We start from the raw sequence: 26927 nt of genomic DNA on the forward strand, positions 1-26927 counted from the left end.
CTGGCTAATTTTTCTTTGTTTATAGAGATGTAGTCTTGCTCTTACTCAGGCTGGTCTGGAACTCCTGGTGTTCAGCAGTCCTTTGGCCTCAGCTTCTAAGAGCTCAAGGACTGTAGGAGTGATTCACTGCACCTAAGCTCAGATAGTAAATATTTAATAAAATAGTATTTGTTAATGTTTCTCAATGTCAGAATGGGTTGAATATGCACAAAAATCCAGGTATTTCATCAATATGTGAGATAAATATCAACCAGTGCTTAATGCTGTTCTTCACAGTGGAATTATTTTTTGTATTTAGTCTTTAATTTTTTTTTAATAGTCTCAAGGCCGATATGAGATAATGCTGAGTCTACAAAATGTATTGAGTGGACTAGGAGCTGCTGCTACACCTTGCCACAGGGATATTTATAAAGCTGCTAGATCCTGCTTGACAGATAGATCCATGGCTGTTCGTTGTGCTGCTGCAAAGGTAAAATGACCTAATAAGTAAGCTTTCTAAAAATAAATGAAAAGGAAAATAATCAGATTGTCTCTGTAAAAGTATTAGGAACAGCTACATGATCTCAGAGCTGCCATCTTGTTAATCAGCTAGAACTATCTCATTTTAGTTTATGAGGAAACTGAAGGCCCAGAGTTGTATGAATTTCTCAAGGTTCCTGTAGTTGGCAACATGTTGTCAGAGGGTAGTAAATTCATTTCCAAACTCTTAAGCTGCTCTACTATGCTTCCTCTCCAGAATTTGTGTAAACTGAAATTTACATATAAAGTGCATGTTGTTTCAAAGTGATTTTTTGTTGTTGTTTTTTTCCGGAGATAGAGTCTCATTCCATTGCCCTGGGTAAAGTGCAGTGGCATCATCATAGCTCACTACAACCTCAAACTCTTTGCTCAAGTGATCCTCCTGCTTCAGCCTCCCAAGTAGCTGGGAATGTGGGTGCATACTACCACTAGGCCCAGCTAATTTTTTTTTTTTCCAAGCTGTCACCCTGGGTAGAATGCTGTGGCGTCATAGCTCACAGCAACCTCCAACTCGGGCTCAAGCAATCCTCTTGCTTCAGTTTTTCTGTTTTTAGTAGAGACAGGGTCTTGCTTTTGCTCAGGCTGGTCTTGAACCTGTGAGCTTAGGCATCCACCCACCTTGGCCTCCCAGAGTTCTAGGATTACAAACTGGAGTCACCACATCCAGCCTTTTTCTATTTTTAGTAGAGAGCGATTCTTGCTCTTGCTCAGACTGTTCTCTAACTCCTTAGCTCAAGTGGTCCTGCCACCTCAGCTTCCCAGAGTGCTAGACAGGTGTAAGCCACATAAAGTGATTCTTTTTGTTTTGGGGGGTTTTTTTTTTTGCAGTTTTTGGCCAGGGCTGGGTTTGAACCCACCACCTCCGGCATATGGAGCTGGTGCCCTACTCCTTTGAGCCACAGGTGCTGCCCTTTGTTGTTGTTTTTTTAATTATACCTTCTTGACACAGTTGGTTGGATAGCACACATTTTTAGGTTGGTATTATTCTCCCAGTTGCTTATAACTAACAGATTGATTCTAAAGGCATTTTTCATGATGCACTGAGAGATAGGTCTTCCCACCTTTTGTATATACATTGCCTTATATAGTATAATCTTTTTTTATAGTATAATCTTTATGCCTTTTAGTGAATATTTATTTGTTGTTTCTACAATCATTATACAGATACTTTGAATTTATGTATTATTTTATTGGACTCTGACAGTTTATGTAACTTATATAGATTCGAACCTGACATTTATATTTTGTTTGTCTTAATTTCTGTTTGTCCAATTGGATAGTGTCTCCTCGAACTTCAGAATGAAGCCATCTTCATGTGGAGTACAGACCTGGACAGTGTGGCCACACTATGTTTTAAGGCCTTTGAAGGTTCCAGTTATGATGTGCGGATTTCAGTTTCAAAGCTACTGGGCACAATATTGGCTAAAACTCTAATTTCTAAACATCCAGGAACAGGTAAATATATGTAATTCTTTTCAGAATATCTTTTTTAATTTTTCCCAATTGATTTAAACAATATATGTAGTGTTCTATCCACCCATTATTACTTTTGGAAAGAAGCAGAATATAAATCAATTTTAGTTCATAAACATTGCTCTAAAATGTTTAGAAGAAATCTAAATCCTAAAATTACATTCTCAAACAAGTCAGTAAAAATTTCAGGAAAAAAAATACAAGAACTCTTGAAGTATAGTATGCTTTGCCCACTTGTTCTCTGAGTTTACATTATGGGCTTTTTGTTTTTTTAAAGAAAATTATAAAGTAAAAAATTCAAATTAAAATAGGGGAGAAGAGGTCAAGGTAAGAGCCCACCCAGCAGATTCATTGCATGAGTATATAGCATACTTCCTGGGTGAAGGACAAACTGCAGCTCAGACTTTAATATTACAAAAGCAAACTATGAGACCAGGCACTGTGGCTCAGCCTGTAATGAATTACCTGAGCTCAAGAGTTCGAGCCCAGCCTGAGCAAGAGTTAGACCCCTGTCTCTACTAAAACTAGAAAAAAAAAAAAACTAGCCAGGCATAGTGGTGCATGCCTAGAGTCCCAGCTACTTGGAAGCCTGAGACCAAGAATTTGAGGTTGCTGTGAGCTATGATACCACAGCATTCTATCCAAGACGATAGAGTGAGACTCTGTATCAAAACAAAACAAAACAAAGCGAACTACGTAACCTAATTTTATGTACCTTTGCATCAACCTAGAAAACTTTTTTTTTTTTGAGACAGAGTCTCACTTTTTTGCCCCTGGTAGAGTGCCATTGCACCATAACTCAAAGCGAACTCAAACTCTTGGGCTCAAGTGATCCTCTTGCCTCAGCCTCCCAAGTAGCTAGGACTGCAGATGCCTGCTACAATGCCCAGCTATTTTTTATTAGAGACGGGGTCTCACTCTTGCTCAGGCTAGTCTCGAACAGAATTCTGAGCTCAAGCTATCCACCTGCCTTGGCCTCACAGAGTGCTGGGATTACAGGCATAAGCCACCGAGCTTGGGCCTCAATCTGAAATACTTTTGATGTCAAAAGAAACATTTTAACATAGTAAAAAATAAATAAATTGTAAAATTTTAAGAGATAAAATCTACATCCTTAAGTATTTTCATTTTAGTAACTTATGTCTGATTACATACATTTGGCTTGCCATTTTTTAGTTTGGTACGAGGGAGCGAATGATGTAGATAATTCCAAACAGATATTTGAAATTTACTCTAGTTAGGCTGTTTGTACACTTCCAGGCAATGATCAAGTTATGAAAACAAAGGAGTTTGAGTTTAATCTACAGTGTTTGCAAGCCGCTGATGAGTAATTGAAAGCTTACTTTTATCATTCTACCTCCAAAGATTAAATAATCTTTACACAAATGAAAATGCGACTGTTCTGTAGAACCTTGGTTCTCAAATATCCACAGACCAGAAACCCTGGCATCACCTGAGAGCATTCATTCATTTTATTTATTTATTTGTTTACATATGTATGTATGTATGTATGTGTGTATATATATATATATAGAGAGAGAGAGAGAGAGACAGGGTCTCATTCTATTGCCCAAGCTGTAGTATAGTGGTGCAACTGTAGATTACTGCAAGCCTCAAACTCCTGGGCTTGAGTGAAACTTGTGCCTCAGCCTCCCTCGTAGCTGGGGCTACAGGTGCATGCCACCATGCCCAGCTGATTTTTTTTTTTTTTTTTTTAGAGATAAGAGAAGCCTTAGCTTCCCAAGTCTCAAACTGTAATCCCAAGTATTGCAACTGGTACTAGGAGCTTTTAAGAAATGTAGAAACCATGGGCGGTGCCTGTGGCTCAAGGAGTAGGGCGCTGGTCCCATATGCCGGAGGTGGCGGGTTCAAACCCAGCCCCGGCCAAAAACCAAAAAAAAAAAAAAAAGAAAAAGAAATGTAGAAACCCTGTCCCCACCCAACTTACTAAATCAAAGCTCATTTTTTTTTTTTTTTCCCAGTTTGGCTGGGGCTGGGTTTGAACCCACCACCTTTGGCATATGGGGCCAGCGCCCACCACAACACCCGGCTATTTTTTGATTGTAGTTGTCATTGTTGTTTGGCAGGCCTGGGTTGGATTTGAGCCTGCCAGCTCCTTTGTATATGGCTGATTGCCTAGCTGCTGAGCTACAGGCACCAAGACTGAGTTATTTTTATACAACTGAAAAATGCTGTAGATGTCATAATAGAATTTTTAAAAGTAGGTGACTGAGAATTAGCAACTTAGGGCTTATAATTTGGAAAACCAACAGAGGTTGTTTTAATAATACAACATGCAAAGACTATGAGGTAAAGAACTCTCCTCTCAAATCTTTCAAACTCATTTCATATAGGATTTTTCCCCACTCTGCCAAACTGTTCTTGTCAAGATCACTAATGATTTCCATATTCATCCATTCATTCAAACCATTTTTAACATAATGTTCCTTTCCCAAATGCCAAAATAGATTTTTGTTTCAGATGGTTTTCTTTTCTTTAGGTTAGGAAGTGGGTAATTTTAACAAAAGTTTATTTCTATACTGCTATATGATTTGAATCTATAACAAGGGTCAGAGCTTATGACCATTAATTTTCAGAAGAAAATTATTTTCTTCTGGGGAGAAATGAGTTCTTTTTTTCCCAAAGGGCATACTATTCCCTAGATAGTCACAAGGAAAGACTCAGCTGTCTCAAACTAAAGGCCACCTTAAACATTCCTGCCCTAACTAATCTCTTAATTATTGTAGCCTAAGGTCCAACTGAGTAGATGGGTTTTGTTTTGTTTTGTTTTGTTTTGTTTTTGAGACAGAGTCTCATCATGTTGCCTTTGGTAGAGTGCTGTGACATCATAGCTCACAGCAACCTTAACTCCTAGGATCAAGTAATTCTCTTGCCCCAGTCTCCCAAATAGCTGGGACTACAGGTGCCCACCACAACGCCTGGCTATTTTGTTGTTGTTGCAGTTGTCATTGTTGTTTAGCTGGCCCGGGTCAGGTTTGAACCCGCCACCCTCAGTGTATGTGGCTAGAGCCATAACCACTCTGCTACAGGCAGCAAGCCCCAACTGAGTAGTTTTGATGATACACCACTTAGCTTCAGTTTCTTCAGAAACTGATAGAATAGCAAAAGTTGTATTACCAGTAGAGATTATTTTTAAGTATGACATGGTGGTTACTTTATGTAAATTTCATAAGGAGTTATAGAGTATTTAAAAAAAGAAAATTATTTTGGGTATTTTTAGTATTTCAAAAGAATTTTCAAAGCATTATGTAGTATTTTCATTTATGGAAAACTCAGGCGGTCTTATTAATGTTTTCTCTTGTTTTGGAAGACTTAGGTTGTTTGAGGAAAGGTAGCAACAGAGTGATCTTAATATGGCATAGAATTTAAGATGTCCTTCATATGATACTTCAGAGTTCATTCTAATTTGAGCTCTGAAACTTTTTGTGACTCTTTCATGTGTAAATGTGTAGAATGTAAAGTTTGCATTTTGTTTGAATATTTATTTTTGTTTCGATTAACATACTGGCTTTTTGCAAATCAAGATCATCCATTAAGATTTAGTCTACTTAATACAATCACATTTTTGTTTTGTTTTTTGTCATAGCAGCCTCACGTCAAAGCATTCGCAGAGTATCTCTGGAGGAAGTTCTGGAATTACTAGGAACAGGGTTTCTACGTGGGAGTTCAGGATTCCTTCGAGCCAGTGGAGATATGCTGAAAGGAACCAGTTCAGTCAGTAGGGATGTTCGAGTTGGAGTTACTCAGGTTGGAATCACAAATCAGTATCTAAATGTAATTCTCACTGGCCTATAGTGGAAGTTTTAGTATCTGATTCCACAGAAGTGACACTATGCAAGGTCACCACTTATGCTCTAATATTTATAAATAGACATAAACAGTAAGGCCCAAAACTTTTTTGAGAACTAGATTATAAGTAAAAAAACCTTACTACTCATGTATGTTTTAAGTTCCTAATAATAGAAGATTTTTATTTCCTTTGAAACACAAACATTTTTTGTTTCTGGCCCTTGTACTTTATATGTCTTGTGGTTTAATATGTTTCCGATTGTTTATGTGTTCTCGTATAGTTCACATTTAAGCTAGTAGGTACTTTTTTCTTATCATGGACAAAATAACTATTTTATATGATTTTAATGCTGAAATAAAGATTATAACATGTAAATATACTTCAGTGCTTAGATTATTGGTCCTAAACAAAGTTTTAAAAAGTAAACTCTTGGAGGGCAGCGCCTGTGGCTCAAGGAGTAGGGCGCTGGCCCCATATGCTGAGGGTGGCAGGTTCGAGCCCAGCCCTGGTCAAAAACTGCAACAACAACAACAAAAAGAATAAAAAAAAAAAAGTAAACTCTTGGAAAAGGTATCATAGAATAAAACAACACAGAGATCTCTGCATTCATTCTTTGAATCGCCTTTTTCTCTAAATGCTACTATGGTTTAAAGCAAACTTGTTTTTTTTTTTTTTGAGACAGTTTCTTTGTCACCCTCAGTAGACTGCCATGGTGTCATAGCTCAAACTCTTGGGCTTAAGCTATTCTCTTGCCTTAGCCCCCCAAGTATCTGGGACTACAGGTGCCCACCACAATGCCCAGCTCTTTTTTGTTGCACTTGTCATTGTTGTTTGGCAGTCCCATGCTTGATTCAAACCTGCCAGCTCCGGTGTATGTGACTGGTGCCCTAGCCACTGAGCTACAGACACCAAACCAAATTTTATATTTTTTAAAAATTCACATATATCCTCATTGTTTTGTGTTGTATATAGTCTTACTGAAAGTATAAATTTCTCAGTATAATTGCAATTAAACCATGTTTGTTTGTTTTTTTGAGAAAGAGTTTCACTTTGTTGCCCTGGGTAGAGTGCCATGACATCATTGTAGCTCACAGCAACCTCAGACTCCTGCGTTCAAGCGATCTCTTTGCCTCAGACTCCCGAGGACTTGCCTGGATGCCCAGCCAGTTTTTCTGTTTTTTAGTAGAGACAGGATCTTGCTTTTGCTTAGGCTGGTCTTGAACTCCTGAGCTTAGGAAATCTGTCTTCCTTGGCCTCCTACTAGGATTGTGCTAGGATTGTAGGTGTGAGCCACCAAACGACCGCGCCCGGCCTAAACTATGTGTTTCTAAGAACAGATTACGTAAGAAATCTACTTGTCTTTATATCTCTGAAGTTAGACACACAGTTAATACTCATGATAATAAAGAGCAGTAACTCATCACTGTTAACTTTCAAGTCTCTGAACTAATTCCCCTTAGAGTGACGTTGTATGTAGCATAGTTATTTCTCATAATGTATTTTGTTTATTTGAATTGGGTTTTCTTCTTCAGAATATTAAATCTATTGAAACCTTTGATCAAAGAAGCTACACATACATTTTACATATTAGCTGGAAATGTCTGACCAGAACAAAACAGAGGCAACATAAATGAAGTCTCAGTTGAAAGACTATATACTTCAGTTTGGCTTTAAAGAAACAAAAAAAATAGTGCTACATTTATATATTTCAAATGGCTGTAAATAAGAAAAGAATACAATTTTTAGGTAGTAGAAAATACGAGTAAATGTTACATATTTTATGGAAAAGAAAATACAAAATTGAAATGATTTAATTTTGAAAATAAAACTCCTTTCTTTTTTAGGCTTATGTAGTATTCATTTCAACACTAGGAGGAGCTTGGCTAGAGAAAAATTTTGCTGCCTTTCTTTCTCATATCCTGAGCCTTGTGTCACAGTCACACCCTAAAGCCACCCAAACTCAGATTGATGCTGTCTGCTGTCGACGTTGTGTTTCATTTATTCTTCGAGCTACCATAGGAGGCCTTCTTGGAGAAAAGGCCCAAATTGCTGCCGTGAAGGATATTTGTCAGGCCATCTGGAAGCTAAAGAAAATTGTGGGTATGGATCTACAGAGACAGTTTGTTTAACAGTGTTAAAGGAATTGTCCCTTTGGAAAAGTTAGACTGATATATTACTAAATTAATACAAAAACCTTGAAAGCTGATGATAGTAGTTATTCAGAATTTGTGTTGTTTTTCTATAGAAGATAAATTATTTTTGAAATAATTAGTCTGTCTCAGTTCTTGTACTGTCTTAAGTCTACTCTGCTTATCTTATTGGTAATGTTGGAATATTTATTATATAGTTTTCCATCAGTTCTCCATTTCAGTGCCACTTGCTAACAGTAATAAGAGATTTCTGATTGAGTTGCTTGAGGTAAATTGGTTATATTAGTTCAAAACTTTCTTGATACAAGTCCCCCATTTAAGCATTTCAGTTATTGCCTCAAGCATTCTATATAGATGAAGTGTGTGTGTTAATTTTTGGCTTTATATTTTTTTGCTCCTAACACCCACCCTATATACTGTGTTTTAATAAAATAGTGATAAATAATTAATTCTTATGTTTCTATCAGATGCAGTACTAAGTGATGGTAACTTAGAAACTCAGCTTGGTTCTACAGATATAGCAGCTAGCCAGCATATGCTGGTGTGTGCGCTGCAAGAACTTGGGAGTCTCATATACAATCTTGGCACCACAGCTGCACCTTTGCTACAGGATTCAAGTGCAGGTTTGTCTGTTGTTTGTGACTCATCTGAATACCTTATTTTTACTTGTACTCTAGGTAAGTTTCTTCCAAGGAAGGAAATCTCCTTCACATAACTCACTTATTTTAGATTCCAGGTAGATGTATTAGAGATGTTTTATAAATTTTATGAAAAATTTATAATCAGAATTATTAAAAATACGTAAATATTTGATCTGGGATTACAGGCACGAGCCACCATGACTGGCCAAATTTACCCTTTTAAAGTTTACAGTTCAGTTGTTTTGGTATAGTCACAGAGCTGTACAACCACTACCAGAGAGTGGTTTTATGACCTCAGGAAGCCCATTAGTTGGCATTCCTATTTCTCTTTCCCTCAGGTCCAGACAACCACTAATCTACTCTCTCTCTCTATGCATTTGCCTAGTCTGGACATTTCACATAAATGGAATCATATAATATATATAGTCTTTAGTGAGGAACTTTTTAAAAATCACTTTTAGCAGCCGGGCATGGTGGCTCACACCTATAATCCTAGCACTCTGGGAGACCAAGGTGGGTGGATTGCCTGAACTCACAGATTTGAGACCAGCCTGAGCCAGAGTGAGACTCCATCTCTAAAAATAGCTGAGCGTTGTGGCGAGCGCTTGTAGTCCCAGCTACTTGGGAGGCTGAGGCAAGAAAATCGCTTGAGCACAAGAGCTTAAGGTTGCTATGAGCTATGACGGCACGCCACTCTGAGGGTGACAAAGACTCAAAAAAAAAAAAATCACTTTCAGAAATGATTTTTATAGTGTTTATCCACTATGATACCCATTTCCTGCTGACTGAGATACTTTATATTTGTGTTTGTAAGCTGCTTAAATCTGATAATTAAGTACTGCTATTTAAGTAGCAGTAGACATGAAACTTAACATGTTTTGATGAACAAGTATGTTGAATCATAGCACATGTAGACTTTTTAGTTATAGGCAGTACTCTACTGTCTTTATAATCTTCACAACAGTCTCCTGAGGACCCAGCAAACCCTTGATCTTAACATTTTGGTCTCAGATAAGAACAATGTGGTAGATAGGAAGCATACTAATTATGTAGATAAATGTGCTAGAAAGGATTAAAAAATTAAAAGAGGGATGAGATAAGGTGTGACATTTATTTTCAAGATGTTTTTGTTATTGATAATTTTTAATTTCTAGTACCAGATTAGTAATGATCTCGAGATAAAACTGGTAGAACATTGTCTTATTTAGGAAAATAATTTTTCTTTTGTGTACTGATTTAATTTAAGCCAATTTTCATAAGATTTATTAGTGAAGTAATTCTTAGATTTTAAAATATTTATAATTATCACTTAATTTTTTTCAATTCTGATTTGACTTTTAATAAAATAATATCCCTTATCTGGATATGGCTATTTTTTCTTTTGTCTACTTATGGCCAAGTAAGTTTTATTTGTGTGCCTAAGTCATCATTTATTTATTCTGTTTTCCAGGCCTTCTTGATAGTGTCATGTCAGTTATTCTTCATCCTAGCACATCTGTTCGACTAGCAGCAGCTTGGTGTTTACACTGCATTGCTATGGCATTACCTTCCTACCTAACACCTCTATTAGATCGTTGCCTTGACCGTCTTACTGTACATAAGTCTTCACCTGAAGCAGTGACTGGCTTTAGTTTTGCTGTGGCAGCTTTGTTGGGAGCAGTGAAACATTGTCCTTTAGGAATTCCACATGGAAAGGGGAAGGTAATAATTTCGTTCTTTATATATGATGATAATGTTTTAGATTTTTCCTAAAAACATCATAGTCTTTTTGTATATTACTCAAATCTGTGCAGGACATATTTTTGAGCAATCAGCTATACTATACTTTAATTATTAAATATTACCAACATAAATGCTGTAAAAAAAAAAATGAAGGTACTGGTTGAATGAATTATGAGGACAGGGAAATAGCATTAACAATAATAACAGCGAAACATATGTATAGGTATACCTTGTTTTATTGTACTTTGCAGATTTTGTGCTTTGTACAAATAAAAGTTTTGTACCAACCTTGGAAAAAAAAAATGAAGGGCTATTTTAAAAATATTTTATGTACGTTTCAATAAATGAGTGCTTTGCTTTCTGTGCTTTTTCTTTTGGAATATAAAGGTATGTGCAATTAGGTTACATTGTTTGCATTTGTTTTTTTTAGTTTGTATGTTTGGTTTTTTTTTGAGACAGTCTCAAGCTGTCGCCCTGGGTAGAGTTCTGTGGCTCAAACAATTCTCTTGCCTCAGTTTTTCTATTTTTAGTAGAGATGGGGCTCACATTTTTGCTCAGGCTGGTCTCGAACTCATGAGTTCAAGCAATCCACCCACCTCAGCCACCCAGAGTGCTAGGATTACAGGTGTGAGCCATGGCACCTGGCCCATTGTTTGCATTTGTAAGGTAAAGTTTGAGTTGTATTTGAATTCTTCACCCAGAGGTGTGCCATTTACCCCTACATTGTATCTGTTAAGTAGGGGCTTACTGAGACCCATTGCCCTTTGCTCCTATAACTCCTTTCTTGTATTTAATGCAAAAATGGCTTTTTTCCTCTGGTGTAGACCTATAATTTTTTTTTTTTTTTCATTTTTAAAGATTTTATTTGGGATATACAAACCAGGAAAAATACTATGTAAATAATCAAAGTGTAAGTACAATTATTTTATTAATATGATGTAAGATATTTCCTTGGCAAAAATATCTATAAAAGTTAAAGCAGTACTTGAGACTTATGACACATTTAAAAGCTCCTTATAGTTAGACTGTTCTATTTTTATACTTTGAAACTCCAGACTTTTTTCCTGTTAAAAAAATATCCCAGTTTTTTTTTTGTTTGTTTTTTTTTTTATTGTTGGGGATTCATTGAGGGTACAGTAAGCCAGATTACACTGATTGCAATTGTTAGGTAAAGTCCCTCTTGCAATCATGTCTTGCCCCCATAAAGTGTGACACACACCAAGGCCCCACCCACCACCCTCCTTCCCTCTTTCTGTTTCCCCCCCCATAACCATAATTGTCATTAATTGTCCTCATATCAAAATTGAGTACATAGGATTCGTGCTTCTCCATTCTTGTGATGCTTTACTAAGAATAATGTCTTCCGACCTATAATTTTTCATCTGCTACTTTCAAATTAGTATTGAGTACATAGGATGCTTGTTTAAAATTCTTGAGAAACTTTACTAAGTAGAGAATGTTCTTTAGCTCCATCCAGGTAATACAAAAGGTGTAAAGTCTCCATCTTTTTTTATGGCTGAAAAGTATTCCATAGTATACATATACCACAGTTTATTAATCCATTTCTGGGTTAATGGGCACTTGGGTTATTTTGTACATCTCTGTGATTGTGAATTAAACTACTATAAACATTCTAGTGCAAATGGCCTATGGTCAAATGATTTTCTTTCTTCTGAGCAGATACCTAATAATGGGATACTATCTTTGTCCTTTTTTTTTTTTGAGACAGTCTCACTATGTTGCTTTCGGTAGAATGCCATGGCATCACAGCTCACAGCAACCTTAAACTTCTGGGCTCAAATGATTCTCTTACCTCAGCCTCCCAAGTAGCTGGGATTACAGGCACCCACCACAACACCTGGCCAGTTTTTGGTAGTAGATGTCATTATTGTTTGGCAGGCCTGGGCTGGATTCAAACCCTGTCAGCTCTGGTGTGTGTGGTTGGCGCCCTAGCTGCTGAGCTACAGGTGCCAAGCCTATCTGTCCTTTTTGTTAAAGGTACCTCTATGTAGTAACATAATTTGTTCCTGAAGCCTTTATTTTGCTATTTTTCTAGCCCTGCCATATAAGTGCATTTAAAATTCTATAATAAAGGATAGAGTTGCAAAAAAATCTTGAATTTCGTTTAACAATTTTAGTTGGAATTAATTGGTGGTATTACTTCAATATTAGTTTACATATAATAAGATAAAGGAGATAATTATGTTAATTTTCTTAGGAACCAAGATTTCTTTTTTTTTTATTAAGTCTTTTGTACATAGATCATAAATACATTTATGCCCATTTCAGTGTGTTATTTGTACAAATTGGAGTGCTTACACCATACTAATCAGCATAGCTTTAAGATTTTCCATGTAAGAAAAAGGAACTGCAGCTGTAGAATCAAGAAAGTTACATAAAAGCCCTGTCTGTCAAACTTGACTTTGAAATTGTTAGTATGAACTTACACTTTTATTTTAAAAAAATAAATACTTATGTCTTCATTTTATCCAGTGAAAAGGGCTAAAAGCAGATAACCCAGTAGCAGAGAATAACCCTACTGGCCAGATTGTGGCTCTAATTACCATTTCCAACCAAAATAGAATCAAGCTTCTATGGAGTGGCGGCTGGTTTCAGGCCTGGGGCAGGAAATGCAAATACACACGTAAGATTGAAATATCTTGTCATGCCAGAGATTAAGGAAGTCATCAAAGAATCCCATGTTCATCTTAAAAGCAGATGACTGAGGGGGCTCTTAGTGATCAAAGATGGGATAATGTGTACATCAGAAATACTAATGACTATAATGGATTGAAACACACGAAATATATAATACTTTATGAGTTCATAATTATGTTTGAAAATGTCCCCCCTTCCATGGGAGGCTGAGGCAGGAGGGTCACTTGAACCCAGCATTTGAGGTTGCTGTGAGCTAGACTGATGCCATGGAGCTCTAGTATATGGCAACAGAATGAGACACTGTCTCAAAAAAAAAGAAAAGAAAAGAAAAAAAATGCCCCCCTCCAAATTGCATTGTTACTGAAAATTGTCATTTTCTGGATAAATTTAGTGCTTTTGGATATAGCACTTCCAAAAAAAGTAAATGATATAAAACCTAGTGAATAAACAACCCGGTTTTAATGTACAGAGAATTTGGAAGAGAACTAAAGAACTAAATTTTTGGGGGGGTGGGGGGACAGGGCCTCAAGGTGTCGCCCTGGGTAGAGTGCTGTAGTGTCACAGTTCACAGCAGCTTCCAACTCCTAGGCTTAAGTGATTTCTCTTGCCTCAGCCTTCCGAGTAGCTGGGACTACAGGTGCCCACAACACCAGGCTATTTTTTGGTTGTAGTTGTCATTGCTGTTTGGCAGGCCCGGGCGGGATTCAAAACTGCCAGCTCTGGTGTATGTGGCTGGTGCCTTAGCCGCACTGAGCCTAAAATTTTAATGAGACATAGAATATACAATATAGGCAAAGCATAGTGTCAGAATTTTTGTATGTTTTTTAATAGCTAGGAATTAGAAGTATCAAAGAATACTGTTTGACAGTGAAAGCCCTTATAGCTCATACCTCACACATATATATTTGAAGGAATACACCATAATTTCTTTCTTACTGTCACTCCTATGTCATCATTGAGTTTTGTAGTATATCCTCCACAGTTTAGGCTCTGCAACAGACCATAACATCACCAAATCCAAAAATGACTTTAAGAAATGCCAGTGCCAAAAAAAAAAGAAAAGAAAAGAAATGCCAGTGCCATTGGAACAAGGTAGTTGACAAGTTTGGGGGGTGATGTTATTCATTTAAACTCATTATTTTAGTTATATTCTGAACTAACACATCTTGATAAGCAAACAATTGTTATTGCATGTATTTATTTAAACTTAATATCTTCATATATCATTAATTCAAACAATGTTCCCATCCTCATAGTATATTTGGAATTTCTTTCTGAGAGAATATCCACTTGTCCCAATTTGACGCGAATGGTTTGTTTTGTCCTCACTTTTTTGGGTGCTGTCTCAAAAAGGAGGCAGCAGCTAATCCTAAATTAGTAGTAAGTTGATTGGTGTTTTAAAAATATACTAGCCTTCCTCTTTAGAAAATTTATAAGCCAGCTGATAATATTTGCTGCTTTTTCAGAGGTGATTGGTAACAGATGTTTTCTCCAACATATTAGACAATCCTGGCCAGTGTACTTTGTAAGATACATTGTCTATAAATGTGAAATATCTAGTTTTTCCTTTCTGTGGTTTTATAACACTGCTTACTTCATAGACTTTCTTAGCATAACATTTTAGTGAGAGACAATTTTGCCTCCTTTTAACCACGATGTATTTCCTGTGAGAAGACTGTTATTAGCTGTTAAGGTATGAAAGTTGCTATGTAGAATTTTAAAAAGACTGCTATAATGGAACTGTTTTTGGTTAGTTACTGATTTAGAGGGATAGTTGCTTAAAACTAAGTTCAAATTCTATATAGCCAGACTTAAACAATCTTATAATATTGTCGCATGTGCTATATATAAAGCACTATAGGGTTGCAGTATACACGTACTACCTACTATACCAGTATTTAATCTTGAAAACCTAATTTTTTTATAGTTTCCTATATGACATTGTCCTATTACGTAATATACATGAATGACAGTTTTTCATCACATTTATTTTAAGAGTTAACTTTTTGAGAGATTTTTATTAGTTGTGGTTTGTTGAGTAACTTGTGAACTAATATGCTTTTTTTTACTTGTTCTTCTGTATATAAATAGATTATTATGACATTAGCAGAAGATTTACTGTGTTCTGCTGCTCAAAACAGTCGTCTCTCAGCTCAGCGCACACAGGCTGGATGGTTGCTGATTGCTGCTCTGATGACATTAGGTAACAGTTTTGTGGAAGGTTTACATAATTTGAAATATTTTGTGTTTTCTGAGGGAAGGGATTCTTACACGTGATTTGAGGAGACTAACTTTGAATATGTTTTAGAATTTTTTTATTTTTTTGAGACAGAATCTCTTTGTCACCCTCAGTAGAGTGCCATGTCCTCATAGCTCACAGCAACCTCAAACTCTTGGGCTTAAGCGATTCTCTTGCATCAGCCTCTCAAATAGCTGGGACTACAGGTGCCCCCACAACGCCTGGCTGTTTTTGTTGTTGTTGTCATCGTTGTTTGGCAGGCCTGAGCTGCATTCGAACCCGCCAACTCCAGTGTATGTGGCTGGCACCCTACCAACTTAGCTATAGGTGCCAAGCCTGTACCTTGAATTGATTTGAGTTTTTTTTTTCTCTTGTGTGGACATGTATTTGGATCATCTACTGGCTTCATTTTAGTATTGAGTACATTGGAATCTTTTCTTTTTTTTTTTTTTTTTTGTGAGACAGTGTTTCACTTTGTTGCCCTAGGTAGAGTGCTGTGGCATCACAGCTCACAGCAATCTCCAGCTCTTGGCCTTAGGCGATTCTCTTGCCTCAGCCTCCCGAGTAGCTGGGACTATAGGCGCTTGCCACAACACCTGGCTATTTTTTGTTGCAATTTGGCTAGGGCTGGGTTTGAACCTGCCACCCTTGGTATATGAGGCCAGCGCCCTACTCACTGAGCCACAGGCACTGCCTTTTTTGTTTGTTTGTTTAAGACAGAGTTTCACTTTGTTGCCCTTGGTAGAGTGCCATGGCATCACAGCTCACAGCAACCTTCAACTCCTGGGCTTAGGCGATTGTCTTGCCTCAGCCTCCCAAGGAGCTGGGACTACAGGTACCTGCTACAATGCCTGGCTATTTTTTGTTGCAGTTTTGCCCAGGCCAGGTTTGAACCTGCCACCCTTGGTATATGGGGCCTGCGCCCTACCCACTGAGCCACAGGTGCCTCCCAGTACATTGGAATCTTACTTCTCCATTCTTGTGATTATTTACTAAGAAGAATATGTTTCAACTCCAGGTTGAATGACTGAATAGTATTCCATATACATAGTATAGTATAGTATATATATACCACAGGTCATTATTCCATTCCTGGGTTGGTGTTTAGGTTGTTACCACATTTTGGCAATTGTAAATTGTACTAGGTTGTAATAAACAATCTAGTGCAAATGTCCTTATGATAAAATCATTTCTTTTTTCTTATGGGTAGACGCCTAGTAATGGGATTGCTGGATCAAATGGGAGTCTAATTTGAGTTCCTTGAGGATTCTCCATATGTTCTTCCAAAGAGGTTGTATTAGTTTGTAGTCCCACCAGCATTGTAAAAGTGTACCCTTCTCTCTACATCCACATAGCGTCTGCAGCTTTGAGACTTTGGAGTTAGGTGATATCTGCATTTCTCTGATGATCAGGTATTCCGGGAGCATTTTTTCTTTTCTTTTTTTTTGAAACAGTCTCACTTGGTCACCCTTGGTAAAGAGTGTCGGACTTCTTACAGCATCCTCAAACTCATGGGTTCAAGTGATCCTCTTGCCTCAGCCTCCCAAGTAGCTAGGACTACAGGTGTCTGCCACTACTCCTAGCTATTTTTAGACATGGGGTCTCTCTCTAGCTCAGGCTGCTCTCGAACCTGTGAGCTCAGGCAATCCACCCACCTCGGCGTCCCAAGTGCTCGGATTTCAGGCATGAGCCACTGCACCCAGCCCATTTTTTAAAAATGTTTGTTAGCCATTTGTCTGTCTTCCTCAAAGAAGATTCATTTTTACCTCTTGCCCAGTGGTAGATGGGATTGTTCTTTTTTTGTTGATTAATTTCAGTTCTCTGTAGATGCTAGTTATCAAACCCTTTGTAAGATTAACCGTGCAAATACCTTTTCCCATTCTGAAGGTTGTCTTTTTACTTGTTGTATGGGATAGAGAAGTATCATAAAGGTCCAATGGCACATATTTATGAAATTTTTCTTAGGGATACTCTCAGTGATTTCATACTTTTGTTTATTCATATGTGACGCTGTCAGAATTTTCTAAGAGTCCTGGGCCAGAGCAACATGGCAGACCAGAAGGATCATTGCTGAGCTTTCCTAGAATAACTGGGGTAGGAGATAACCCAGGCATACCTGGCGCAAGGACCTTACCCAGGGTCATAGCTCAGGGAGCACAGCAAGGAGGTAGTAAGGTGGATATAGCATATGAACCAGAACAGTGGAAATCTGATGAATTAGGCAAGTGATTGCAAGTGGCTGGGATCAACTAGCACCCCACAGAGGTCAAGGTCAGGAGGAAACCTTCCTGGAGTTTTCGGTTATTGGGGGAAACACATTGAGTGCAAAGCTTGGAAGAGTGGGCAGACTTGAACAGAATACAGCAACCATATTTGAATGCCTGTTGGAGTGGATTTGGAATAGGTTTGGTGGCTGGCGAGGCAGCCATATTGAGAATGTCTTGACAGCCAGGGCTGCCATTGTGGGAAGGTCGTGAGAAGGTCTTAGCAGGGGCCTAAAGCGTGGCCATCTTTATTCCGCCTGCTGGGATCAGAACTCCATTCTTGGGACCAGCTGAGGGACTCTTGCACACAGGAACTGGAGTCATGGGCACTGTGAGACCTGCCCCTAAAGGATTCTTGTGAGCTTTAAAATCCCAACCCAGGAGGGTCTTAATGCTGAAGTGAACAATCAGGCAATCACCAAAAGCAACTAACTTTGGAATAAGGACCATAGAGGTTGCTGGCTGTGCTGTCTCCAAAAAATACCACAGTGCCACCTTGTGTCCCAGCAACATATTGCAACATACTGTCATCAAGAACAAGGACTTCAGTTTGAAACAAAGAAGGTAGTGAGAAGGAAAAAGGAGGACAAGGATGTGAACAAGAAGAAAGAACACATGAGGAGGAACCAACAGAAAAATTTGGGCAGCGTGAAAAACCAAAATAGAAGAACTCCCCTAAGGGACCATGAGGCGGCTACTGCAGAAGACTCCACCTGTGAAGAATTAATGGACTTGACAGAAAGGGAATTTAAAATATGGACAGTAAACACAATAAAAGGAATGGATGAGGAAATGGAAAGACAGGACCAAAAGCTGGATGAGAGAGAGATAGAATATACAAAGGATATGATGGAGCTTAAGGAAATGAAGGAGACAATCAGGGAATGTAAAGATGCAGTAGAAAGTATGAAAATAGGTTAGACCATGAAGAAAAAAGAACCTCAAAGGTAGAGGAGAAAGTTTTTTTTTTGTTGTTGTTGTTGTTTTTGTTTGTTTGTGGGTTTTTGGCAGTTTTTGGCTGGGGCTGGGTTTGAACCTGCCACCTCTGGCATATGGGGCCGGCAGGTGCCACCTTTGAGCCACAGGCGCTGCCCCTGTTTTGTTTTGTTTTGTTTTGAGACAGAATCTCACTTTGTCGCCCTCAGTAGACAAAAGCGTCACAACTCACAGCAACCTCCAGCTCTTGGGCTTAGGTGATTCTCTTGCCTTAGCCTCCTGAGTAGTTGGGACTACAGGTACCCACCAAAACACCCAGCTATTTTTGTTGTTGCAGTTTGGCCCGGGGCAGGTTTGAACCCTCAGTATATGGGGCCAGTGCCCTACTCATTGAGCCACAGGCATTGCCTGAGAAGAAAGTTTTTGAGTTAACGCAGCTAAAGAGGCAGAAAAGAAGGTAGAGAAAGCATAACAGGCACTTAGAGAGCTATGAGACTCCATGAAGCATTCAAACATACAAATACTAGGGATTCCTGAAGGGGAAGAAGATTGTCCCCAAAGAGTGGAAGCCCTACTGGAGACTCATAAATGAAAACTTCCCATGTTTTACTGAAGACCCTGACACATTACTTTCAGATGGATATCAACACCCTGTGTCATCTCAACTCAAACAGAGCCCCTCCTTTGAACCTGTCCAAAGTCAAGATGAAAGAAAAAATTCTGCAAGCAACCAGGAGTAATCGCCAACTGACCTACAGAGGCAGAGCCGTGAAGATGGCAGCAGACTTCTCAGCTGAAACCTTCGAAGCCAGAAGAACATGGTCATCCACCTTTACCATTCTTAAAACAATTTTCAGTCCACAATTCTGTATCCTGCTTACCTAAGCTTCAAAATTGATGGAGAAATCAAATCTTTTGTGGATATAGAAGCACTGAGGAAATTCACCACAACAAGACCAGCTCTTCAGGAAATGCTTAGACAGCTATTCTCAAAACTGACCATCACAGTGGGTCACCAGCAAAGTAAACACCCAGAAACTAAAGGTTAAAACTTGGCTTCCACGGTAGCGCAAAGGATTAAACTACACAATGGGACTTTCATAAAATAAGATGAATAGAACTCCATGACACTTGTCAGTTCTCTCAATAATTGTCAATGGACTGAATTCACCACTGAAGAGGCACAGGCTGGCTGGTTGGATAAGAAAGCACAAGCCATCCATATGCTGTCTCTAGGAGACACACCTAGCCTTGAAGGACAAATCAAGAACCAGGGTTGAGGGATGGAAAGCAGTATTTTATGCAAATGGGAATCCAAAGAAAGGAGGGGTTGCAATCCTATTTTCAGATAAAAGCAGATTTAAAGCAACTAAAGTTAAGAAACACAAAGGTAAATACTTATGCTAGTCAAAGGAACAATACAAGAAATTTCAATTTTTAATATTTGTGCACCCAACTTAAATGCTCCCAGATTTATGAAACAGACTTGACTGGTCTGAGCGATATGATATCCCATAAAACCATAATAGTCAGGGACTTTAATACCCCTCTGACAGAATTGAACAGATCCTCTAAATAGAAACTAAACAAAGATGCAAAGGACTTAAATGTGACCCTAGAACAAATGCGATTAATAGACATATACAGAACACACCATCAGAAAGCTGAAGAATATACATTTTTCTCATCAGCCCATGGTATGTACTCCAAAATCAACCACATCCTAAGATACAAATCAAACCTCAGCAAAATTAAAAGAATATAAATCATACCTTGTATGTTCTCAGACCACAAGGCAATACATGTGGAACTGAACTCCCAACAAAAATGTTCACCCAAAACAAAGACTTGGAAATTAAACCTTAGGCTAAATGATAGTTGGTTTCAGGAAGAAATAAAAGAAGAAATCATTAAATTCCTTTTTTCTTGTCTGTAAAGCATTTAACCCCCCTGTACACAACTCACTCCTTTTAGTGAAAAAAATTGAAATGTAAGGCTATGTAAAATTTGTTTTTAAGCTGTACAGTGTCCTCTTTGGATAGTTAACACACTACTGAATATGTCTTTAGGTAGCCCTATCCTGGTGATATTTTCAGTAGCCACTAACCTTGGCTGGTACAGTATGGGGGTTGTAAATTGGCATGAAAATTTAATGCAGGTTCTTCTTGGTGCACAGCACAAATTAGTTACATATGGGGATGGTAGTGTTTTCAACTTCAGTTGTCTCTGATGCAGCTTATATGAAATACTTGTTCTGTTAACTGTATGCCACTCTGTAATTATAAAAAAAAGTTGCAACTGTTTTGTTGACATTCTGAATGCTTCTAAGTAAATACAATTTTTTTTATTAAAAAAAAAAAAATACAAAGCCAGAGTATCACCCTACCAAACTTTCAGCTATACTACAAGGTCATAGTGATCAAAACAGCATGGCATAAAAATAGAGACATGCCTTCAGAGCCAGTGGTTAAAGTACAGGGTTACGAGCATCGGGATGTTTAGTGTCCACACTATGGGCTTGCCCTGGTGACCTCAGCTAAGGCCATGACTTCACAGGACAAGTCCCCATGCAGAGCTTCGGAGGGACACTGGTCAGCAAGTGAGCCAAGGGGGGGGAATCTGTTTCAGGTGACTGGATGCTGGGCAGAGGCAGGTGACCACAGCCTCGAAGTCCCTCCTTGATGCTGTGCTGTTTGCCCCTCCACTGTAGAGGCAGATGGGGCCACTCACCTCCAAACATGTGAAAACCGATGGGCATTGGGTCCGCACCAACCCACCCACTGACCACTGTGGAGCCTGCCCTGCAGGGGACTGGAAAAGGGAGTGACCTTGTATTTTTCTGTGAATTGTTTTAATGAGCTTGTCTTGTTGGCTGTCCTGGAATGGCACACACTGTATGTACATGCAGGCAATGATGTCAAATGTATTTTATTTTAACATTTTTTTACAATAAAACATAAGGTGGACAAAAAAATAGAGACATTAACATTTGGAATCGAATAGAAAACCATGAGATGAAACTACCATCTAAGCCACATGATCTTTGATAAACCAAACACTGAGGAAAAGAATCCCTATTCAATAAATGTTATTAGTAGAACTGGATAATGATATGTAGAAGACTGAAACTGGACTCACACCTCTCACCACTTACAAAAACTGATTGAAGATGGATAAAAGATTTAAATTTAAGACATGAAACAAAAGTCCTCTTAAGAAAGTCTGGGGAAAACACTTGAAGATGTCAGCCTGGGGAAAGATTTCATGAAGAAGACTTCCGTGGCAGTTGCAACAACAAAAATAAGCAAATGGGATTTAACCTGAATAGCTTCCATATAGCTAAGGAAACAACAACCAAAGCAAACAGACAACCTTCAGAATGGGAAAAGATATTTGCATATTATGAATCATACAAAAGCTTGATAACTAGGATCTATAGAGAACTCAATTTAATAAACAAAAAAAAGACCCAATACTCCCATATATAAGTGGGCAAGAGCAATGAATAGAATCTTCTCTAAAGAAAACAGACAAATGCCTCACAAACAAAAAAAAATGCTCAGCATCCCTAATCATAAGAGAAATGGAAATCCAAACTACCCTGCGGTATCACCTAACCCCAGTAAGAATGGCCCACATCACAAAGTCTCAAAGCTAGAGATGCTGGTGTAGATGTGCAGAGACAGGAATAGTCTTACATAGCTCGTGGGACTGCAAACTAATACAACTTTTTTGGAAGGAAGTATGGAGAATCCTCAGAGAACTCAAATTAGACTTCCCATTTGATCCTGCAATCCTGTTACTAGGCATGTACCCAGAAGAAATAAAATCCTTTTATCATAAGGACTTTTGCACTAAACTGTTCATCGCAGCTCAATTTACAATTGCCAAAATGTGGAAACAGCCTAAATGCCCACCAACCCAGGAATGGATTAACAAGCTGTACAATTAAGCCATCAGAAAAGATGGAAACTTTACATCTTTTGTATTAACCTGGATGGAAGTGGAACACATTCTTCTTAGTAAAGCATCACAAGAACGGAGAAGCCAGAATCCAATGTACTCATTTCTAATATGAAGACAGTAGATGAGCCATTACAAGGGGGGCAGGAGAATGAACAAGTGGGGAGAGGGGAGAAGGCTGGAGGGGTCATGGTGAATGGCACACCTCTTGGGGGCAGGACACAGATATAAGATATAATATGTTAGATCATTTTATCTAACAAATGCAATCCATATAACCTAATTCTTGATACCTGCAATGAATTCCAAATAATAAAAAACTAAAATGAAATAAAAAAATTTTCTGTATTCTCAGAACCCATTACATATGAGTATGGAATGTATCCACTCGTGCTTACAACACATAAACTTCTTAGGATTATGTCTAATTTGTTAAAGTTCTACCTACTTCATCAAGAAAGTAGTGAGAAGGCAGGGAACAGTGGCTCACACCTTTTAATCCTAGCACTCTGGGAGGCTGAGGCAGGTGGATTGCTTGAACTTTTGAGCAAAGGCGAGACCTGGTCTCTACTAAAAATAGAAAACCTAGCTGGGCATTTTGGTGTGCCCCTATAGTCCCAGCTACTCGGGAAGCTTAGGCAAGAGGATCACCTGAGCCAAAGAGATTGAGATTGCATGGCACCCTACCCCAGACAACAGAGAGAGACTCTATCTCAAAAAGAAAATAAAAGAAGTTAGCATTATTCTGAAGATCAGGAATTCAGGGTTGTTACTGTAATGATCATACCTTACATTTATGTAGGACATAAGAGTTTTTTAAAGTATATTCTGTCATTGGATTTGACAAACCCTTAGAGAAAAACAGTATGGTTGGTATAAGTTTCGTTGTATAAGTAGAAGAAACTGAGACTTAAGGTGGTGGAAGAGATGACACCAGGGCCTAGGCTTTACCATTAGTTCCTTGTATTTCCTGTCTGTTCTCCACCACCTTCAGATAATAATTCACACAGCAGTAGATGCATTTGGAACTAGAAGGTAACAAAAGGGACAAAGTAGTAAATATTTAAGAGAAAAGTTCCTGCTTAATAATAGAGTTTTAAAGAGTAACTTCTTTGGGTTCTTTTAAATAACTTGAATATACAGGTCCTGCAGTTGTTAGTCACCACCTTGCTCGAGTTCTACTGCTGTGGAAGTGTGTCTTTCCAGCATCTCCTAAAGATCTAGAAACAGAAAAGAGCCGAGGAGATTCTTTTACATGGCAGGTAACCCTGGAAGGACGAGCTGGTGCACTCTGTGGTAGGTTGAATTTAGTCCTTTTTCTCCCTTTCCTTTGCCTTTTTCCACACTCTTTTTCTTTAAATGTACAATTTGTTTTACTTACTATAATGGGGGGAGAATCTGCCTCTGGGGATTTCTGTAACTGAACAACAAAAGAACATAATTGACTACTTGATGATAACTAAAGTATGACACATAATAAACAAAATTTGAGTCCTGATTCTTAAGATAATGCATATTTTATTAGATGCAATCCAGTTGAAAACTGTCAACATTGTGTTATTTTAATTGAGTGTTCTTTCTTCTTTTTTAGAAATACTAGAATTTAGTTAAATTATCTTTGCTTAAGTGTGGCTTCCATTGAGTCTACATAGTCACCCAGGGTGACATAGTGAGACTCTGTCTCAAAAAAAATAAAGAAAGAAAGAAAAATCTTCATGTAGAAGGGCCCATGCAGTTCAGACCTGGGTTAGTCAAGGGTCACCTGGGTATGAAAGTTGTACCCTTCTGCAACATATAGACTGTTAAAAACAGTATTTCATCATGAAAATTTGAACTAAGGAAAAGTTGAGATCCCTAGAAAGACATGGAAGCTTTGGTTTTGTTTGTTCATGTCACTTTTATACTTTTTTATTTATTTATTTATTTATTTTGAGACAGAATCTCACTATGTCTCCCTCAGTAGACTGCTGTGGCGTTACAGCTCACAGCAACCTCAAACTCTTGGGCTTAATCAGTTCTCTTGCCTCAGCCTCCCAAGTAGCTGGGACTACAGGCACTCACCACAATGCCCAGCTATTTACTTCATATTCTCTGGTTTGTTTTTTTTTTTTTGAGACAGAGCCTCAAGCTGTCACCCTGGGTAGAGTGCTGTGGCATCACACCTCACAGCAACCTCCAACTCCTCAGCTTAAGCGATTCTCCTGCCTCTGCCTCCCAAGTAGCTGGGACAATAGGCACCTGCCACAACGCCTGGCCATTTTTTTGGTTGCAACCATCATTGTTGTTTGGCAGACCCAGGCTAGATTCGAACATTGTTGTTTGGCAGACCCAGTGTATATGGCTGGCACCTTAGCCACTTGAGCCACAGGCACCATGCCACTTTATACTCTCTTTACCAATTTTAAAATTGATCTTGAAACTCAGGTCTAACTTTAAAATACTCATTTTATTCTATATATGAAGTAACTCGTTATAGAAGGCTCTTTGTTTGAGGTAACATTTATGAAAACTTAACGTGCTGACTCAAAAATCAGAATTGTTCCATAGAAGTAGTTGTAGAACTGGCAAACTTGACAGTCTAAGCTAATTTCTTTTTTTACTTTTACTAATTTCTTTTCTGAGCTCAAAAGCTGACAAAAACCCCAGGATGCAACATTTTGTTACTTTGGTTATTTGTCTCTTTTGGTAACTATGGGAAGGTTCTTTTTGTTTAGTGTGATAAGGATTGGAAGGCATTCGCTTCCTTTTTGTCCTAGAATTTAAAGAACTTTTTGTTTTTAGCACATTCATTTATTCCTCTAATAAAATATGGTATTCCACTTATACCATAATAAAATATGGTATTCCACTTATACCATAATCAAATGTTCCTTTTATGGCTGATAACACTATGCTGAGTAAAAGTTTGTTCTCTTTTTCAGCTATCAAGAGCTTTGTTTCCCACTGTGGTGATCTCCTTACTGAGGAAGTTATTCAGCGTCTTCTTCCACCACTTCCTTGTGCTGTGGATTTGCTAACTCAGTAAGGATCAGCTATTTAAAGTTGATAAAATTTTCTAAGAGCACTTAGTGATCCTCTGATTATGCAGTATTCTTTAAGTATAATAATAAGCCAAGTTTCTATGGTTGGTGAATGATTTTGCTTTTGCAAAGGAAGGTAGTCATTTAGTTTTATGATTTTTTTTTTTTAGGGTAGGATCTTGAAAGAAAAATACATATTAAAAGGGAAAGAAAATTATGAGTGAATAATGTACCTTCTATACAGGCAGACTTAACAAGAAATTAAATATTAAGCTTGTTAACCTTTTCAGGTATGCATTTTATTGGTTTGTTAGTGTATTCTGTGTTCAAAAGAACCAGATGTTTATTAGTAGTTTCAGTTGTTTGTTTCTATTTTTCCTAAGTTTGAGTTATACATATATGATTACAAACAGAAAAGCCAATATATATCATGAGCACTTATAATTTGCAAATAATGAAATACATAAAGAAAGCCTTTCCAAAAAGTAATGATTAACAATTTATATATAGGGCTGTGCCTATGGCTCAATGGGTAGGACGCCAGCCCCATATACTAAGAGTGGTGGGTTTGAACCCAGTCCTGGCCAAACTGCAACAAAAAAGTAGCCGGACGTTGTGGCAGGCATCTGTAGTTCCAGCTACTCGGGAAGCTGAGGCAAGAGAATCACCTAAGCCCAGGAGTTGGAAGTTACTATGAACTGTGACACCACAGCACTCTACCAAGGCCGATAGAGTGAGACTCTGTCTTTATAAAAAAAAAAACAATTTATGTATAAAGAAAAATACATCTAAGATATGGCTTATATAGTATAATAAAATGTTTAACTATGCAGGGGTTAGGAAACTTTTTCTGTAAAGGGCCAGATAGTTGGCTTGGCACCTATAGCTCAGCAGTTAGGGCGCTGCCCACATACACTGGGGCTGGTGGGTTCAAACCTGGCCAGGGCCTGCTAAACAACAATGACAACTACAACAAAAAAAATAGCCAGGCATTGTGGCAGGTGCCTGTAGTCCCAGCTACTTGGGAGGCTGAGGCAAGAGAATGGCTTAAGCCCAAGAGTTTGAGGTTGTTGTGAGCTGTGATGCCAGGGCACTCTACTGAGAGCAACATAATGAGACTTTGTCTCAAAAAAAAAAAAAAAAAAAAGGGCTAGATAGTAAATATTTTGGCTTGTGGGCCATGAATTCTGTGTGTACTCAGAATTCTACTCAATAGAATTCTACTCAACTCTCATTGTAGCTTAGAAGCAGTCATAGTAATGTTAGTAAATATATGAGAGAATGTGACTGTTTTCCAATAAAACGTAATTTACAGAAACAGCCAGTGGGGCTATTTGGCCACCATTGAACTTCTACAATACTAACAATACTGTTGAAGGTATATGTGCTCCTCTCTACAATAACATTCTTTCTGCCTTCCTTTAAAAAGTACCCAAGAACCTGAGTATTATATTTGTCATTTCCTTAACATTTTTAAAAAAGTGTATCAAGTATTTTTGTTTCCCTAAGTAGTATGTTATTTAGTTTTGCT

General features: G+C 38.1%; 1 protein-coding gene across 4 annotated transcripts in view; it reads left to right on the top strand.

Annotated features, from left to right (window-relative positions):
* The window catches only part of HEATR5A (HEAT repeat containing 5A), a 143591-nt gene that overhangs the window by 25348 nt on the left and 91316 nt on the right, over positions 1-26927 (top strand). For 3 of the 4 annotated variants that reach the window (XR_008380734.1, XM_053594901.1, XM_053594903.1), the window contains exons 5-13: positions 320-469; positions 1800-1974; positions 5600-5760; positions 7648-7903; positions 8421-8576; positions 10045-10295; positions 15066-15177; positions 23520-23672; positions 25298-25397. Coding sequence is in view for 3 of the 4 variants with exons in the window: in XM_053594901.1 (XP_053450876.1) it covers positions 320-469; positions 1800-1974; positions 5600-5760; positions 7648-7903; positions 8421-8576; positions 10045-10295; positions 15066-15177; positions 23520-23672; positions 25298-25397 (1514 nt within the window). In the remaining variant the exon portion in view is untranslated. The remainder of the gene's footprint in view (positions 1-319; positions 470-1799; positions 1975-5599; positions 5761-7647; positions 7904-8420; positions 8577-10044; positions 10296-15065; positions 15178-23519; positions 23673-25297; positions 25398-26927) is intronic. The other variant, XM_053594902.1, reaches the window with a different exon arrangement.

Source organism: Nycticebus coucang, chromosome 6 (assembly GCF_027406575.1).
Source record: "Nycticebus coucang isolate mNycCou1 chromosome 6, mNycCou1.pri, whole genome shotgun sequence".
Classification (NCBI taxonomy): Eukaryota; Metazoa; Chordata; class Mammalia; order Primates; family Lorisidae; genus Nycticebus; species Nycticebus coucang.